This window comes from Meleagris gallopavo, chromosome 26, assembly GCF_905368555.1.
Source record: "Meleagris gallopavo chromosome 26, MGAL_WU_HG_1.1, whole genome shotgun sequence".
Lineage (NCBI taxonomy): Eukaryota > Metazoa > Chordata > Aves > Galliformes > Phasianidae > Meleagris > Meleagris gallopavo.
Window position 1 is genome coordinate 4,120,684 of NC_139429.1, and position 18,444 is coordinate 4,139,127.

At 52.1% G+C, this 18,444-nt stretch overlaps 1 protein-coding gene across 3 annotated transcripts in view; it reads left to right on the forward strand.

The window, feature by feature from the left end:
- The window catches only part of NECTIN1 (nectin cell adhesion molecule 1), a 71,008-nt gene that overhangs the window by 36,163 nt on the left and 16,401 nt on the right, over window positions 1-18,444 (forward strand). For 2 of the 3 annotated variants that reach the window (XM_085209116.1, XM_085209118.1), the window contains exon 5: window positions 280-431. In XM_085209116.1, coding sequence (XP_085065242.1) covers window positions 280-431 — 152 coding nt within the window. Of the gene's footprint in view, window positions 1-279; window positions 432-7,307; window positions 11,451-18,444 lie in introns of those variants that run through there. The other variant, XM_085209117.1, reaches the window with a different exon arrangement.

Here is an 18,444-nt window from a genome sequence, read left to right on the forward strand (position 1 = left end):
GTTTCCTAACACACAGGCTTTTAATATTTTTTTTTATCTGCCTTTGTTCATTTATTCTGTGTACCTCTAGACGTAGTTTTGCATTATTCCACTTCCACACTCACCTGATTCTCCTGACATGGGCAGGCCAGGCTGTAAATCAGTGCTGCTTTACTCAAGCTGAGGTTGCAATTAACACTGGCTGATCAACCAGGAGTTCTACGGGCAAGAAAGCAGGATAGAGCATCCCATCCTATGTTTTCCATCCTGGGGGTCTAGCATGATCTTTTTTTCTCCCAGGCCAAACGGGACTCTGCCAGGGAGCGTGGAAATCCAGAACAACACCATCTATTTCAAGGGCCCCATCTCCTACAGCGTGGCTGGCACCTACATCTGTGAGGCCTCCAATGCCATCGGCACGCGGTCGGGCTTGGTGGAAGTCAATGTCACAGGTAGGAAACCACGTGGGCTGCTCTGAAAGAGGAGGAGGTGGGAGAGGAGGGTGGGAGCTGCTCACCTCTACCAGCCTTAACGTTGTCATAATGTCTGTTTGAATCTCCAGTGTCTCCTTCCAGCAGTGGGGAGTTTGGTGATGCGAAGGGAGCAGAGATGGTCGTTGCTTTGTGCTGGTCTTGCTTTGGTGTGCTTGGGTTTTTCTCCTTTCCTCTCGTTGTCTTTTTCTTTCTTACATCAAGAGGCATTCAATCTCATTCTCCCTTGTCTGCTTTGGACTCGGATAGCTGGTTGGGCACGCTATAAGCCGAGACATGTCAGCAATGTGTTTGTTGGGAGGCAGGAGGAGCAGGGTGAGGACAGGGCTGACAGTGAGATGGGCGAGCCGTTTGTTCAGGTGTTGCTGATTGTGGGCAACTCGGTGATTTCTTAGCTGTGCTCCGTCCGTGTTCCTCTGTACTGTGTTTGTCATCATGAATAACATTACCAGGGCTCCAGAACAGAGTGGTGTCACCCAAAAAAAAGATGCACCAGGATGGGGGGTGATGCGCCGAGGGCTCCGTGCTGCTCTCCATCGGGTACCCCTGCATCCCAAGGGAATTGTGGCCAAGCAGCAGGTGGAGCAGAATAACCGGGGATGCTGGGAGAGCAGACCTGCTCAGGGGAGCTGGGGAGCAGTGGTGGGGAGCAGAACGAACAGGGCTGAGCTCTGACCTCCTCCAATGAGCCTCCAATTGGCATCTCACTGCTCAGTTCCCTGCTCTGCAGTGTGGGGAAACCGGGATGATCTTCTGCTACCCGAGCGCTTGGAGGTCAGTGGATGGGATGTGCTAAGTAGATGCTAATTATGAAGTATTTATTTATGATCATTATCATGGTAGAGGGCCTTTAAATCGCACCTCCTGGCCTGGATCCGTGCCTGCTTTGTTGTTCCTGCTATCTGCCTCTCTCTCGGGGATTTTTTTGTTTGCTGGTGGAAGGAACCAGACTAACAGAGCTCTGTGTTGAGCACAGATGTGGGACAGCACCTGCCCTGCCATATCCCTGCCCAAAACCCACAAAAATCATTTCCAAAACCCAACTCAGCAAGGTGCCCTCCAGAGCATCATGTTTCTGGGCACTAGGGACAGCAACCAGGATATCCCCATCCTGGTGGTTTTCAGGGCACAGTTCTAACACTCAGCAAGGGGAAAATGGGCAAGTTTTCTAGGGAATGACTTGGGGTGGGGGTCTGCCTGCCCACAGTCCCAATTTATTCCCAAAAGTCTGAATTGTGGTGCTGAGGTTACACAGATGGGATGGAGGGACACAGCAGCTGCTGCTCCCTGTGAGGGATGAGCAGCTGACATGCTAAACCAGGGCTCCACCATGTAAAAAAACCCCACACTGTTAATAATTCATTGGATCTGAATATGTTTATCCAGCTCTCCCTCAGGAACGATTAGGCCAGTGCTGGGGAGGGTTCAGCCTTTCTCACTTAGCTATTACAGGTACATTTGTTTGGGACTTGCAGGCAATTTAGGGATTGTCAGTGGACCACGAAACCTCTTTCAAGAAATGCATGCAATAAATGGAGTTCAATCTAGTGAGCAGCCAGCCTCGGGAGTGAAAAAAAAGAAAACGACACAGAAGGCTGATGCAGAGAAAAACCTGCAGCAGGCCTCCCCTCCTTCCTACCCATCCCACCCCAGCATCCTTCATCCCAGCCCCAGGGAGGAGGAGCAGGCATGGGTCAGCCCTGGCTGGGAGGCGATTCGTTCAGGAGGAGAAGGCTGAACGATGCTCTTGGAGTTATAGCACATTAAAGAGATTGATAAGTGGAAATTTAATATTTTATTCCCGCAATCTGTTCCTGTAATAGCTTCCCCTGCCTTGCAGGACCTTTGTCAGTCGCAAGCAAGCCATGTAGTGTGACATGTAACTATTTATTATGGGCGGCTGGGTGACATTATAAAAGGCAGTGGGTATGGATTGCCTGGGTCCGCCTGCACATGCGTGGCAGCCCTGCATGGAGAGGAGGTCACATGCATGCACACAGCTGTGTGTGCCCCCTATCTGCATCTGTCTCAGAATGCAGATAGCCCTCCAAAGCTGCATGCCTGCATGGGGATGCCCTGCTGCACAGCCAGGAGCACTGGTGCGTTGGTATGTGTGAGTATACACGTGTCAATGGAGATGTGCCTGTGTGCAGCAGTGTACGTGCATCTCCTGGTCTTTAGGCACACGTATACACATCAGCTCTGCGCACACGGGCAGCTCTGCAGCTTTGGCCTTGGCTGCAGGACGGGGAGGGAGGCTGCTGGAGCTCCCCCCACTCTGCTTGGCTCGCAGTAGGGAGTTATTTACACAGCGCCAGCAATGCCAGCACAGCAAGGTCACCACACACAGCCTGCGGGGTTGTGACGGCTCTGAGCACGAGGGAGAGCACTGTGCACAAAGCACAGGGTCTCATCCCCAGCAGCTGCATCCCCAGCCCAGCTCAGGGCTGCTCCATTGGGGAGGCTGAGGGTGGGGAGCTCTGCCTGCTGCTGACCCAGTGGATGGCGGTGAGCAGCGTTTGCTGCAGCCCATCTGATGGCATCTGTGCCAGCGGGAGCAGTGCCTGATTGACGGGCGATAGGTGACCTGACACAGAGATTAAAGCCTAAGACATGTTTGGCATCCGGCCCAAAAGCCGTCACACTCTGACACACCCGCAGCAGCTGCTGAACTCCTGCATTGGTTGCCAGTGGTTTCTCTGCCCCTCTGCCTCCTATTCCAGCACAGGAATCCTCCAGCTGGGAGGAAAGCAGGACCCCTAGGAGCAAGAGATGGGCGTGCATGAGGGCTGCTGTGAGGGAGAGAGCAGCAATGCCAGCAGGCTCTGAAATTACAGCCCTGTCTGCTGCTCTCTCCTACCTTGACTCATGCACGGGTCTGCCAAACAGAATGGGTCAAAGTCCTGCAGTGTTTGGGTGTGGAAGGGGAAAGGCTGCCGTCTGCAAGCTGTCTCCTGAAAGAAATAAAATGCAACGATCCTTGCCATGTTTGTAGACAGCATCCGGGAGCTGGGAGCTCTCAGGTTCCTGTTCCCCATCCTGCTGTGCTGCAACAGGTGCTTGGCTTGGCTGGGTAGGAGGAAACCAGAGCTCCACGTAGGGAGCAGCTTGGGCTGACACACGTCCAAATGGGACCCTCTCACAGAGTTTGACATTTGCCTCAATGCCTCTGGCTCCTCTGAGAGTCTCGGCTGGTGTTGGCTCTTTCCTTGGCCCTTAGGATTGAAGGGAAGGAGATAAAAATGGGACTTCAACAAAAAAATGTGCCCACAAAAGCAGTACCTTTAAGATATCTCAGCAGCGCGACGAGCAGGAGGGCTTTTAAAAGCTGCTTTCCTGCCTATCATAGGAAGATTATTTGGTGTCTAAAAATATGTTTTTTTCTGATCTAGGCCCTTCCTGCCCTCGGGAGCAGCTCCTGCCCCACGGGGTTCTCTGATGTCTAATGAGGTTTAGGTCCCATCTCTGCCAGGGATCCCACGCTCTCTCCAAGAGCTCTGTGATAGGGATAATTTTGGCTCCTCAGCGCTGAAGCCAGCCACCACGTTCAAAAAGCCATACAGGAGGGATTGATGGACAGGCAGCACGATTTGCATAGATCTCCTTCTTATTCAGAAACCGACCATTAAAAGCAAGATGAGGCTTTAGCACACGGCCTATTGAAGCCACCCTGCGATGGGCATTGGCATCTTCATCTCCCCAAGGCTGGCACTGCTGCACCCATGGGCGCTGCCGGACCTGTTCCCTATTTCCATGGGATCAAAGCAAAGCTCAGGGCTGTCCCTTGTCACTGGGCTCCCAGCTGCTGCCCGGGGCTGGCACGGGGACAGGAAGCTGGGCTGAATGCAACAGCTGGCAAAGCGGGCAGCGGGCAGCAAGCATCGCTGCTCTAATTCCTATTCATGCAGCACTCCCTGTTTTTACGAGGGCTGGGGGCAGCAGCGAGGGGGAGGCTTTTTGTGCCGGCATTAAAGCCTGGCTTGTTCCCCCTCCCCGTGCTCCGCTGTCTCCTGTTTCTCCCGTCCGCTTTTCACAGCGGCTTTAATTCTCCCCAGACTCTTCCTAATGGATTTTTCACATGGGGCTCAGAGGCAGCGCACCGGCTTCCAAAAATTTCACGCACCCCTCGAGCACAAAAAGGGGCTCCTTTTCCCACACTTCCCTCCTTCCCCCCACCCCCTCAGGCCACGCTTACGGTCCTTTTTACACCGCAGACACAAAAGCGGGTGGGTGGGAGGCAGGGACCCATCCTAACGCCGGGCAGGGAGCGGCTGTGCCAACAGCATCCATTGGAACCGGTGCCCAGCGGGACCCGCCGCATCCCGCCCGCCCTCACCCGGGGCACCGCGCTGAGATCGGCGCTCGGAGGATGCTCGGATGCTCGGATGGGCAGCGGCGGTCTGCATCGCCCTCCAGCGGCTGTGGCACGCGTCCCCTCCCCACCACCCCGCCTTCCTTCACCCCATCTGTACCCATTTCCCACCGCCCTCCCCCCTTCCCTCCTTGCAGCCCCGTTGCCAGGCTGTGGGTGAAGGGAGGAGAGCTGTTTGGGAGGGTTTGGGCTTGCCGTCTCGCTTCTCCCATCCTCTCTGCCCGCAGTTTGGGTTTGTTTTTTCTGGCGGCTGCGAGGAGGGTGGGGATGGGATCTGAGCCTTCCCCACACGAATTGTGAGCACGGTGTGATGGTGGTGGTGTCTGCAGCACCGGGGGGTGGCATGGAGGTGGGTGTTTTTTGGGGAGGTGGCATGAAGGGCATGAGAAACTAAATACGTGTGGGAAAGGTAGGAAAACATCCTTTTGTCATTTCATACCTCTGTGATTGGCTTTTAGTGAGGTTTGCAATGGGAAAGTGGGTCAAGCTCCTTCTGGAGGTGTGCACAGCCTTCCCCTTTGGATGTGTCCACTTTCCAGAGCTGGGAGGCAGAGGGGATCAGCGTGGCTTTAAGGACCCTGTGCACGCCCTACCTGAGGCTTTTCAAAGTGGGGTCCCTTGCACAAAACCAGCCTTGCTGTTAGGTAATGCCAGGTAGGAAGAGGCTTCAGATCAGAGTTGCGGGCTGGGAAAACACCAAGGACATATCCAGCTTGCTGCTCCAACCCTGCAGCCCTCCAGGTGAGCCCTTGCTCTGTGCATGGCTTTGGGATTGCAGGGCTGGGAATTGGCACAGAGCAGGGTGGGTGCTGTTGGAGGCGTGTGTGGCTGAAGCTGAGCAGCACTACCAGGGGATGGACGTGACATTCCTTGCTGTCTCTGCAGAGAGGTTTTGCATTAAGCAGCTGGCTGTGACAAGCCTTCTGTTGAAGCAACATGTGGTTTTGGCTTCCCAGCTCCCGAGCCCAGCTCCCTGCACTGAAATGCATTCCCTCTTTCCTGCTCTTTGGAAGGAGCTGCTGCCTCCTGCCTGTGCAGAGCCTTTCTCCTTGTTCTGGCTGCAGCAGGGAGCCCTCCAGCTGCCTGTCCCCAGCCCTGCTGCCCGCCGTGTTGCTCTGTGCCTCTTGCTGGCTCGTGAGGCTTTGCTCTGCAGGAACCACGATGCTGTTGTTGGGATGTCTCAGGAAAGGCAGGAGTGAAGCAGCTCTCAGGCACGAGCAAAATGCTTGTGCCAAAAAGATCAGGCCGGTAGTTGCTCGAACTCAGAACCTTTGTCCAAACTGTGCAGCTGTTTCTGGAACTGTGTGTACCCAGGGGAAGCTCTTTTCCCCTCTCTTCCTTAGCAGCTGAGCGAAATGTGATGTAGGGAAGGCCACCCCCTGCATTGCCTTCATTTGTTCAGGATTTCCAGCCCCAGTGCAGTAACATGGCTGGAGCAGGACACATTTCTACCAGCTCATGCAGAGGGGACAGAAAGCAGACACTGCCTCGTATGCCTTTGGACTCTGCTTCCTTTCATGCTCCTCAACCATATTGGCTGCCCTTATTGTAGGCTGTGCTCACGTTGCTTTTCCTGTCCTCGGGGTGAAAGCTGCAGGCCAGGAGGCTGCAGAGCAGCAGTGACAGCTCTGAGCAGGATGGCTTTGGGCACCCTCCTTGGCAGTGCTGGAGGATGCCAAGGGGCATTAATCTGGCATCTGCTCACCAAATTCAGAGGCAGGTGAAGGACTGAGGCAGCCTAATGCTGCCTGGACACCGACACTTAATGGGCACTTGGATAGAGAAAGCTGAGTCTGGCCAGGGGCTGTAACTGTGCCAAGGAAGTGCTGGGAGGGTTGATTTAAATCCTGGATCAAACTTTATCTGTGCCAAAACCCGTGTGTCAAACTGCATGAAAGAGAAGAGAGCGCCTTTCCCATCTCTTTTCTTCTTCTTTGGGTTATTTATATAGATATAAATAGGTCACAGTATCTGCAGGAACGAGATTAGCGTGAGCAGTGGCACTGTGGGTCAGGGTGGGATGGGATGCTGAGGAGGGGACGCAAAGCACCGTGGCCATTGGGTGGGCACAGAAGCATCCCGGGGCCGTCGATACGCGTTGGCAAACTGGACCCGAAATGGTGGAGCATAAACCAGACTGCACCTGGACTGGTGGCATTGGGCATGTGGGATCCGAGCGCATCCGGGTAGGGTGGGAAGGACACACCGCTTCCAGCTGCTGAGCTCCTGCATGCTGCTCGCTGAGCTTGGCACCGAGCTCCCATGTGCTGACCCTGCCAGGACGCACCCTTCTCCCCTTTCCCTGGTTTTTCCCTTCCCTGTTCCTTACCCTCATCTTCCCACCCCCTCACCCACCCCCCCACCCCCCCAAAAAGAAAAAAAATCGGTGATGAGAGCACGGCGGGAGGGCGCGTTTCCGCATGGTTTGACACTGTTCCCCCTTCCATCTGTCTTTTCCTACCCAGAATTTCCCTACACCCCGTCTCCAATCGATGATCGCAAATCCATGGTGCAGCCGAACATCCCCACCCCTGTGATCGGGGGCATAGTGGGAGGAGTCTCGCTGGTCCTGGTGGTGGCCGTGGTGCTTTTTGTGGTGCTCCGCCGCCGGCGTCACACCTTCAAGGGTGATTACAGCACAAAGAAGCACGTGTACGGCAACGGCTACAGCAAAGCCGGCATCCCGCAGCACCACCCGCCCATGGCCCAGAACCTGCAGTACCCCGACGACTCGGACGACGAGAAGAAGCCGGGCCCGTTGGGCGGCAGCACCTACGAGGATGAGGATGAGGACGCAGGAGCTGAACGCAAGCTGGGCGGCCCCAACAAATACGAGGAGGACGCCAAGCGGCCGTACTTCACGGTAGACGAAGGGGAAGCGCACCCCGAACCTTACGACGAAAGGACACTCGGCTTCCAGTACGACCCCGAGCAGCTCGACATAGCAGAGAACATGGTCTCGCAGAATGACGGATCTTTTATTTCCAAAAAGGAGTGGTACGTGTAGCTCGGCTCGCCCCGGCTCCGGCCATGCACACACACACACACACACACACACACACACACATGCGCGCATCCCCGAGCGGAGCCATGCACGGACCGGGGGCTCGGGGCGGGGGCAGCTTTGCTTTACGGATCATTTGTTTGGTGGGGTGGGGGGAAACGGGGGGGATTGGATGGGGAGGTGGGAGGTCGGGTAATTATTTTCTCGGTTTTGGTTTTGCTTTTTTAATTTCTCTTGACGACTTTTCGTCCCCTTCTGTGGTGTTTGTATTGGTCGGTGGCTTAGGTGTTACTATTTGCTTTAACGACTGTTGCCCAGCCTGTATATTACACTCTGTTTGTGTCTCCGTGTCTCAGAGTGCCCTCCCCGAGGCTCCTCCTCCCGCTCCCACCCCCCTGAAACACTGGAATTTGTTTGTATGTCGTCGTCTTTTCTTTGCTTTAACCTCGGGAGGGGGTCCGGGGACAGAAAAGCTCACAGCAAAGGAAGTGGAGGTGCCACAATGGGGGAAGCGATTGCTCTCAGTGGGATATATGGGGTGTTCCCACCGCACTGGGGATCTGCTCCCAGGTCCCAATGGCTCAATACATGGATAATGGGGAAGAAAAGCCCTCGAACAAACCCCAGGTGCATGGGCTGATAGCAGCGCGGAGCAACAGAGCTGCCACCTCCCTCCTGCCGTTCATCACCTCCTGGCTTTTCATTTCTGTCTTTGTTGGAGCATGTTTTAAAAGAAAGAAGAGGAGTATTTATTGCTGACATTCCCTCTGTGATGGCTCAGAGAGGTGCTGGCTCTTCTCAGCCCAATTGCACACCGGCGCGCATCCTCCCGCCCACCCGTGGCTTTGGGGTCCCTATGTTTTATGATACCACTCAGACTTCATCGTCGTGTGTTTACACTTCTTTCTTCCTTCTTTCAGTCAGAGCATGCGGGCGGCTCGCTCTGTTTTAGCAACTTGGGGACATATGGCTTCGCCTGCATTGATTGCCACTTTCCCAATACCCCGTCCCTCCTCTAAGCAAAGCCTCAGTAGACAGGGAGGTAGAGAGGAAGGAAGGAGGGAGTTGGGGTGTTGCTCTCATCCTCCTTCCCCCTGCCTTGTGGACTGCTGCTATCTCTGCTCTGTGGATAGGTGGGATTCCAGGCACTAGGACCCTCTGTCTGACACTGACCTTATCCACCTTCACTGTGTCCGGGCTTATTGCTCTTTATTTTATTTTATTTTTTAATTGATGTATAAATAAATCTTTTGATTTGGAAAGAAATCCCCAGTTTTCTGAGCTGTATTCTCATGCGCATCTGAAAGCAGCAGGACTCATTCTCCCCTTGCCTTACCCACTGGGTTTCATTCCCCAGTGTCATACTGCTGCAGGAACAAGAGCACGGAGCCAGAGCCGTGCAGATGAGCCAAGGTCAGGGCTCTGATCCATGCATGCAGGGCTCAGGCCAGGCAACACAGCTCATACCTACAGGCTGCAGCTCACTTTTATTGCGTTAGTGGTGAGCAGGAGTGGGAAATCCGATTGCTGCGCTGTAATCTTTCTGCTGTTCCTGCCAGCCCTCCCTGCTTCCTGACTTCTGGCAGAGCAGCCCCTTGCCACAGGAAGCTCTGTATCCTCAATGAAGGGGATGCAATCTCTGACCCTGCAAATTGCTGTGTCCAGCAGTGATTCTTTCACATGCCATTTAGTCCCAGGAGGTCCAGCCTTGCACTGCGTGGTGCTACGGGCCCAGGCATCCCCAGGGTTGTTGATGCTCTGCCAGTGGGAGCTCAGCCTGCAGTGAAATTGTGTCCCAAAGACCACGGGTGTGATGTGCTGCAGGGTGGTGGGATGGTGCCCAAGGTAGAGACTTGCAAGGAAATACGCTTTGATACCATGAGCCTTCACTTAAAGGTGTCATGTTTGGAGATTTCCCATCCACGGACAGTCCTTATAGTTAGCCTTGTGGGGTATGGAGAAACAAGGAGGCTTAGAGAAAGGAGATAGCACAGCAATATGGTATCTCTAAGCCAGATGCTGCCAATCTTCACCTTTTGCTGTCCCATATCAGTGCAGACACTGCAGCAGCTCAGGTCTAGGAAGGAGCTCAGCCACAGGAGCACAGCGATGTGGCTCAGAAGAGGGGCAGGTGAGGATTTTCCACCCAGAGACCCATAGGCTCAGCATGGGTGCTGTGCCATGCAAGGTGCACGGTGCTCCCCTCTGCTCCTCACCCCTGGTTCCTCCAGCATCACTCTGGAGTTGCAATGATTTTGCTTCTTGCTGTTCCTTGCAAGGTCAGCTAATCGAGCAAAAGACTTATTGGGGTGGTAATTAGCCAGCTGATTAGCCATTCATCTATAGCAAGGTAGGAGGAGAAAAAAAACCAAACCAAGACAACAGTACAGATTGATGTTTCACCTGAGAGCTGCCTTGCTGCAGTCAAAGCATCACTCCCTGTGTGTGCTCAGTGTCACAGCCCCACATGAGCCCCCACTTTATGTGCAGACTGTTCTGCTGGCATGTCCCTCTCAGGTTATTCATTGCAATCCACCCCAGTGATGCTATTATTTTCACTTATTTAATTACAAGGTGCTTCTTTTTTTTTTTTTCCCTTTCCATTTTGTTAAATCATTTTCATCCAGTCAAGGTTAAAAAGAAAAGGAAAAAAAAGAAAAAAAAGAAAAAAAAAAAGCCTCCAAAACCCTGAAGTTTTCTTTAGCTTCAATAAATAAATAAAAAACTAATCAGACTCCAATGGTAGCATTGATTGCAATAAGGGACAGAGGGAGGCATGTTGAGTCCAAAAAAAAAAAGAAAGAAAACAACAGTTCAGCAGAAATCCCTGAGGGCTGCAGGGAGAGAGGCTCCAAAGGTTGATCCTCAAGCAATTAGAGAAGGGAACGAAATTAACGAGGGGCTGCTGCACTCCTGTGCTGTTTTCTTTCCCCCGTGCCCAGGCACAGGAGTGCACGTGCAGGAAGATGTGTGCACCTCGAGGCTCTGGGAGCAGAGGGAAAGCTGCAGAGGGCAGGAGGTGGGGAATGCATTGTAGGAATGGGGATGGAGACCCTGTGGGAGCTGTGTGCCTTGCACGTGTGATGCACTTGGGGTGAATGTAGAGAGCAAAAGGAGTCAGACCCTCCATGGCACAAAGCAGTGGAGATGTCCTCACTGAGGATCAGTTCTTTTCTTTGGCTGATTATTTTATTCCTTAAACGTGGCTCCTTAACTCCAGTGATTTTTTCTCTCTCTTTCTTCTCCCTCTTGCTGTAATCATCATTGTGGAATAATGGACAGACAAACGACCCCAACCCCGCTTTTTCTTTCTGATTTTTTTTTTCCTTTTTTTTTTTTTTTTTTTTTTGTAATCTGTGCTGTAAGTGCTTTTGTAAAAAAAAATAATAAAATAAAATAAAATAATGTAATGGACTTTTATGATTTATTTTTTGTTTGTTTGTTTGTTTTTGTTTTCCATCCTTTGTAATGATTTGTTTGAGGTCCGGGGGAGGGAAGGGTGCGTTTTCATGGTTATAATTTGTGTGGGCAGGGTGTTGCAGCACCCTTCCTTTTACTTGTATAAAACAAGAGTAAAACAAAAACAACAAAAAAAAAAAAACAATGACAGACAATAGTGGCTCAGCTGTGGAAGAAAAAAAAAAAATGTACTTTTTTATAAATAAAGAATTTTAAAAGAAAAAGAAACCTTCTCTTCTCTTTGTGCCTCTGCGACCATGTGGTTCCGCATCCTGGGGTTGGGAGCTGTAAGCAGTGGCAGAAGTGGTGCTTCCAGGTCTGTTCCTGTGATGTACTGTGTTTGGCAATGGGAATTGCTTTGTAGATGAAGGCTTAAGGGATCTCCGAATCAACGAGGAGAAGGAGGATGGGGAATGATGGATTTTGCCACTGATACTGGTGGTTATTATGTGAAATTATTGGGTGGTAGATTCAAAATAAAGGAAGGGAGAGAGTTTTTTTCTCCCTTCAGTGTAAACAGTGAGATTCCTTGTCAAAGGATGCTGCTGAGGCCAACAGGTAGCCTGAGCTGAAAAGTGTTTTTGCCCATGGCAGAAAGAATCTATCAAGGTCTATTAAAAATTCTGACATTCTCCAGCTCAGGAAGTCCTTCAGCTGCTGCTAGCTGTAGCAGAGGGGACAGGTTATTGGAGAAGTGTCACACCTGCTCTCCCTTACATCTTCTCTAGACATGTGCATTCAGCTGCAATGGGACTGGGCTGTGCCAGCCTTGGGTTGATGTGGTGGGATGGGTAGGATGGTTCAGATGGGTTGTGTGGGTTGGATAGTTGGGATGGTGTAGGATGGGTTGGATGTGGTCAGATAGATCAGATGGGTAGGGTTGGTAGGATGGGTAGGGTTGGTAGGGTTGGCAGGATGTGGGAGGAGGTGGTTGGGTGGGTCGGATGGGTACAATTGATTGGATGGCTCAGATGGGTGAGATTGGTGAGATGGGTAGGACTGATAGGATTGGTCAGATGGGTTTAGGATGGGTAAGGATGGGTCGGATGTGATACAATAGGTCGGATGGGTGGGATTGGTGGGGTGTGTAGGATGTGATAGGATAGGTTGAATGGGTAGGATTGATAGGATGAGTAGAGTGTGGAAGGATGTGGTAGGATGTGATAGGATGTAGTAGGATGGGTAGGATGTGATAGGATGTGCCTGTAGTCCAGCACCTGGCTGCCATAGCAATCATGCATCAAAACCTACTGAATGCTGTTGGGATGCCAAGGGCCCATTGGAAGGAAAGATCAGTCAGGCTGCATCCCTGCATTTCAGTGACTGATCTCTGCACTGGGAAGAACAGTTTGCCTTTTCCCTTTCCTCCAGCTTCCTTGCTGTGCATACACACTACAAAGACAGCCTTGTTCCCAAAGATCAAGGCAGACAGCTCTGCAAGACTCGGGCTTTTGCAAGAGAGAGAGAGACAAAGGAAGTGAGAGATCAGAGGAAACGTGCACACTCCTCCTTGTGCAGGTATCAACAGGCGCTTTGCCATGCCTCTGGCTTGGAGAATCCTCCTGGGGAAGCATCTTTGCACCCGAGTTCAGCACGTGGGATGGAAAGAAAGACACGAGGGGCTGCCTTTGCCCCATGGTCCTGCTGGGAAATGCTGCATAGATTTCCCAGGCCGTGTCTGCCACAGTTAAGCAATGATGGATAAAACCCATTGCATTGCATGGGGCCTCTTCTCAGCAGCTCAGGTTGCAGAGAGCTGAACGCAGCGGGAGCTGACTCCCATGCAGTGCCCCTAAGTATTGTGTTTCTCTGGAACAAAACAGAAACATGTTGGGGGCAGGAATGCCAGCAATGCATGTAGCCCATGGAATGATGGCAGTGTGGCTTGGCTCTCTTCTCAAAGCCTCATCTCTGCAGGCGAGCACCGCTGGCTACAAAGCAGCTTCAGAGCGCTGTCAGTCAGCAGAGAGCCAGAGGAGGAGCTCGGTGGGACAGAGGGGTTGAGCAAGGGGAGTGAGTTCTGCCAGCCCAGCACAGAGCAAGCAATGGAGATGTCCCTGCCTGGAACCAGCTGTGCACAGAGGGCAGGGCTGAAATGTCCGTGGTGAAGGCACAGAGCTATCGGAGCTGGGTGTGAGCACATCCAGTGACTGACTACACTGGAGTTATGCTTATTTCCACCCCCATAGATTAACATCACCTAAGCAGGATTTGCAGTGAGTGAGAGTGAGACGCAGCCAAGCATAAGGAGGGAATTAGCAGGCGATCTGCCTGGTAGCCCTGGGCACAGGCACCTGGAAACATGCTTGCAGACAGGTGGATCTCGCAGGAATCCACACTCAGAAGTGCCAGAAGGACGATGGCCAGCAGGCAGGGAAGAAGGCAGGAAGGCTGGGACATGACTGGCTGGAAGGGGTGGCAGTTCCAGGAGTGCTGGGATGGATTGGGTCAGAATCACTGACTCATTCATTGAGAGGCAAGAGGTTGGAGGTGGATCACCCAAGGTCGCACGTACCGCCAGGTCTTTTGATGCTAGAAAAGGTGAACCAGGAGAAATTTGCTGGCTCAGAGCAGGGTGAATTATCTGTAGCAACAACTTTGTTTGATTAATATTTTTTTTTCATGGTTTCATATTATTTGCAAACTTGAGTTTGATTTGAATGAACATATTTGTGAGAGGAAATTGCTTTATGCAAATGCACTCCAGCTGGGGGACCTGCGGCACCACAAAGTGCTGCTGAGCCTCAGATGCCCTCCGTGGTGCCTGGCAGAAGGCAAGGGCTCCTCCTCCCAACAAGGCACTTCCTAAATAAGCTGAACATTTAAATATATGATAAAAATGTTGCATCACCCAAGTTCTCAAAAGGTCCTGGTTGATGGGTACAGCCACTGGAAAGGCCAAACTCTTTCTCCATCTCTCTGCCCACCCCACGGAGAGAGGTGCCCACATGTTTCCCTTCCCTTTTATCTCCCTGCTCCTCTCAAACTCCCACCAGCCTGTTTATCTCACTGGTTTGAAAAGAAAATTGCCAACTTCACACCTGTCAGCTTTAACTGATTGCCTGTCGCACCGGGGGAGGGAGCCCATCCGTATGGCCCTGGCCTCACAGCCTCGGCTCACCAGGGGAACATCTCCATCCCTCGAGGAACAAAATGCTTCATTTCCCATCTCCTGGCCTCATTTTGTCGCCCTGCTCTAGCTCCCAGCCCTTTCAATTACTGCTTTACAATAATAATGAACAGTGGCTTTCTGCTGGCACACAGCTTTGTCCACCCGAGGAGCCGAGCTCATCATGAAACACTCATCCTCCGAGGGCCATGATATCCCTGCTGGGCTAAAAAGTGCCCTTCCTGGTGGTGATAAGGAGGTGTGACAGCAGCAAAAGCGTGCAGGGAACCCGGGGCAAGGCTGTGGGGGGCACGCAGGGCTAACGCCTATGGGATCTACACCAACAGGAGTTGCTATCCCCACCAGGTGCCTTCCCACAAGCTCATCCCCCTTCCCATGTAGGATCTGGAGATTTAACCCTGGCTGTGCCCTTCCTTAACCAAGAAGAGGTGGGAGGAGAAGCAGGGGCACCCAGTCCAGCTGCTGCCAGCTGTGCCAGCTCCATGGCTGTGGTATGAATGCGGCAGCTGTCTGGGATTATGAACAGATACCAGAATGGGAATGCAGAGTCTGAACACCACAGAGCTGTCCAGAAATAATGGCATGGGGGCTTGATAACAGGGAGGAATCATAATTAAATAGAAATTAGTTACTTAAATGGTCACTTCCTGGGGTTTCGTTGATGTCCGATTAACTTAACTTTTAATTTGCATAAGCAATAAATGTTTAATTATGTTATTAATATATTTGAGTTGAGGAGCTTATGGGCTTTTATAATTGGCATTTAACTAGATAGTTCCAGCGTATTAACTGATGTTTCATAGCTCCACACGAGGCTTCCCAATTATAACTGACCTAAAAATGGGCTTGGAGGATCTGCCCTGATGGTGCTACCTGAGCTACAGAAGAGAGGAGATGGTGAGCAGGAGGCATGGAACAGCTCTGCATCATTTTAGGATTTAACTAGCCCAACTTACACTATAAACTAACAGTGATGAGTTGGGGATCTCTTTGGCTGAGTTTTTAACCCATCTGCTTTGGGAGTACCCAAATGGTGCCCAGGGCAAGATGCTTCTGCCACCCTCCAACATGCAGAAATCGCTTTGTATCCCAGAAACCACAAAGAAATTTCTGTTTCCAAGACAGATCATGAATAGTCATTGACATCTTTTGCCTTTTCTAAATTATGACTGCCCTCTTGACATTCTCCATCTGGTAAAGTGCCTATAGAGCACCGCAAAGGGTTTGTTTGTTCCTGTTGCATTCCCCTGCGTGACCTTTGCTGTTGTACCAACCTTTGCAGCTTCTCTTTCACGCTGACAGGTCTCTCTCTTTGCAGCTCTTCTGTTTGATCTGTATCGGAGACAGGGGAAGCTCTGCAAGCTAACAGATGCTCAGCTGGATACGATTGTGTGGATAAATACTGGTGGTTAAGGCAGAGCAGGGCTTGGAGGTGGTGGGAAGTCAGGAGGGAATGAGTGTTAGGAGCATTTCTTTACCACGAGCAGGAGATTGCAGCCATGCAAACATGGAGCTGATCTCAGCTTTGGGAACATACAAGGTAGAGCCATCCCGTGGTGGAAGCACCCTGGAAGCAAAACCATGCAAACGTGGCCCAGGGCACGTGGTCAAAGAGAATGAGACATTCCCATTGCTAAAGCAAATTAACTCTATTAGTGCAGATGATAAGAGTGTGAGCTGAAGTCCGCGTCTCTTCTCTCTGACAGAATTTGTCTGGTGGCTGCTTGTAATAGCGTGACCCCAATGGGCTCATCAAGGAAGCAGGGCTGTGTCTCTGGCTCAGCACAGACACGGGACCCGCTGTGCTCTGGTTGGTGAGAGCAGGCTGCTGAGATCAAAAGATGTAATGGGAGTCAGGATGTGGCCCCTTCGTTCCTCCAGGAGAGGCAATTTCGTGTGTCATCACCTCCTCTAGATTGTACAGCAGAAGAAATAAATTACCAAAGGGATTTGATTGTTCATTACTCTGCTGAACTGCAAGGAAATGAAGCAGAACTAAAATTAAGGGCTGGGAGTCAGAGGGAACATCAGAGAACTCAGGGCCCATCTTCTACCCAAAGCCAGGCTGGGGCAGTGTCCATACAGCCGCATTGAGATGGAAAGCATGTGCCATAGGGCAAGCAGGTTGGGGAGGGCAAGGCGAGATCTTTGCTGGGCCCCATGGGGTTAACGTGCTGCTCCTTATCCCTGCTCCACCCCAGCTACCAGCAAACCCAGGGAGGCATGCAAGGTGAGGTCAGCAAGCCACATTCCAGGCATGCTTTGCAGCCAGCAGCCCCTTAACCGGGAATGGCTCCGTTGCTGCTACCATGCTGGAGGAGGAAAGTGCAGAGCTGATCCTCACCTGGCAGGGCTGAGTGAATGGCAGAGCGATTGCCTGTGCAGGAATGTGTGTGAAATCCCACTAAAACCCAGCAGGTCCCTTCGTCCTCATGCAGCTGGGCACGCTCTTCAAAGCAGCACCCTGCGGAGGGCTGGCTTGCACACCGTGCTGCCAGAAGCATGAAACCTCCCCAGAGGTGAGCCAGCCATTTGCATGGGTTGGGGCTGATCAAAATTACAGAGAAAAACAAAAAGGCAAAGATCTGACAGGGATGCTGTGATTAGTGCCTATGCAGTGGGCTACCCGTGCTCCAAACCAGCTTGTGCCCGGGGGTGGATCTGTTGTTGCGGCGTGTCTCAAATCAGCCAATCCTGTTCGTCTCTGGAAGCTAACTGGGGACGTGTTTGCTCTGCCAAGCTTTTCAGCTCCGTTTAATTTAGCTCTGCAAACTCGCCGTGTCTCAGGCTCCCTGGAATGTGTCAGGTGGGGTGCATTATAAATATGCATCATCCGATCTCGTGGTGTTGCTCGAAGGTTCAGCGGGTGGAAAGAGCCCAGGAAGTGCTAACCCCCATCCTCTGGCTCAGGACAGCAATCCGGGTCACAGACAGGCTTATCTGCAGCTGGCACTCCACTGGGACACTGTGTTAACCGTGTAGGCTGAACGTGCCTGAGCAGATACAACTGAGCACCAAGGTTATGTTAACTCTAGCAAGGCTGGCAGCTAGCAGAGCTTCAGAGCTGCCAGCCTACCAAAAGGAGGGGAATAGTGATTCTTCCCCATTGATCTGCAGTGTGTCAGTGAGCAAAGAAGCACAGTGCTGAGCACCTTGGCTAGCCAGCCATGAAATAGATGGTTTGTTTTGTGCAGGGCGGGGATAAACACGGAGGGAACCCTACTTGACAATTGTCTACAGAGGCAGGAATGCCTTTTAGCAAATGGTTTTCTGGAGGAGTGGGTTGTTAGGTTGGTTATCTTGTGTGGTAGGCTGGAGCACAAGCAGTCGGACTGTCAGAAGATGTCTGGGACTCACGTTGTACCATCAGCCATTCCAGGGGCTCGGGTTGGACCATTAGCAGTCCTGTGGGGCTCAGGCTATCTCTGAGGCAGCTGGTCAGGATAGAAGGAAGATAGTGCAGCTGTGAGACCATCAAGGCTTTCCTGCCCACCTGGACCTCTGTCCCACACCACTGCTGCCTGCAAGTCGAGCTGGGTTCCATTCTGCTCCTCTGCACACTGCAGCATGGCTGGGATTGCCCATCCAATCTGAGCTTTGCACTAAATGTCAGCCCCAGAGCAGCACAAACCCATGGTGGGGATGCGTCATACCTCATTCTCAAGCCTGAACCCCAAGATCAGCCAGGTGCTTCGTGATGCAGACACCCCAGCCACATGAGCAGCTCTGAGACACGAAACCTTCTCCCCCAAAGTGCGACAGATGCAGTCTCTCCTTTCCATTCCTCCTACAGCATCCTCTCCATCACTCCATGGCCACGTGAGCCATTTCCTCCGCTCTGACATGCCCTCCTCTGGACGCTTTCCATTTGCTCCGTCTTTGCCTCGCTTCAAGTTCCCTTTGGGAACATCGCTCTCCCCCTCATGTGAGCTGGTTCTCCAAAGCCCTCATTGTTCCCCTGTTTTTATTTACTGCTGTGCTCTGCAGCTGCACTGTGTCACCCCGCGGG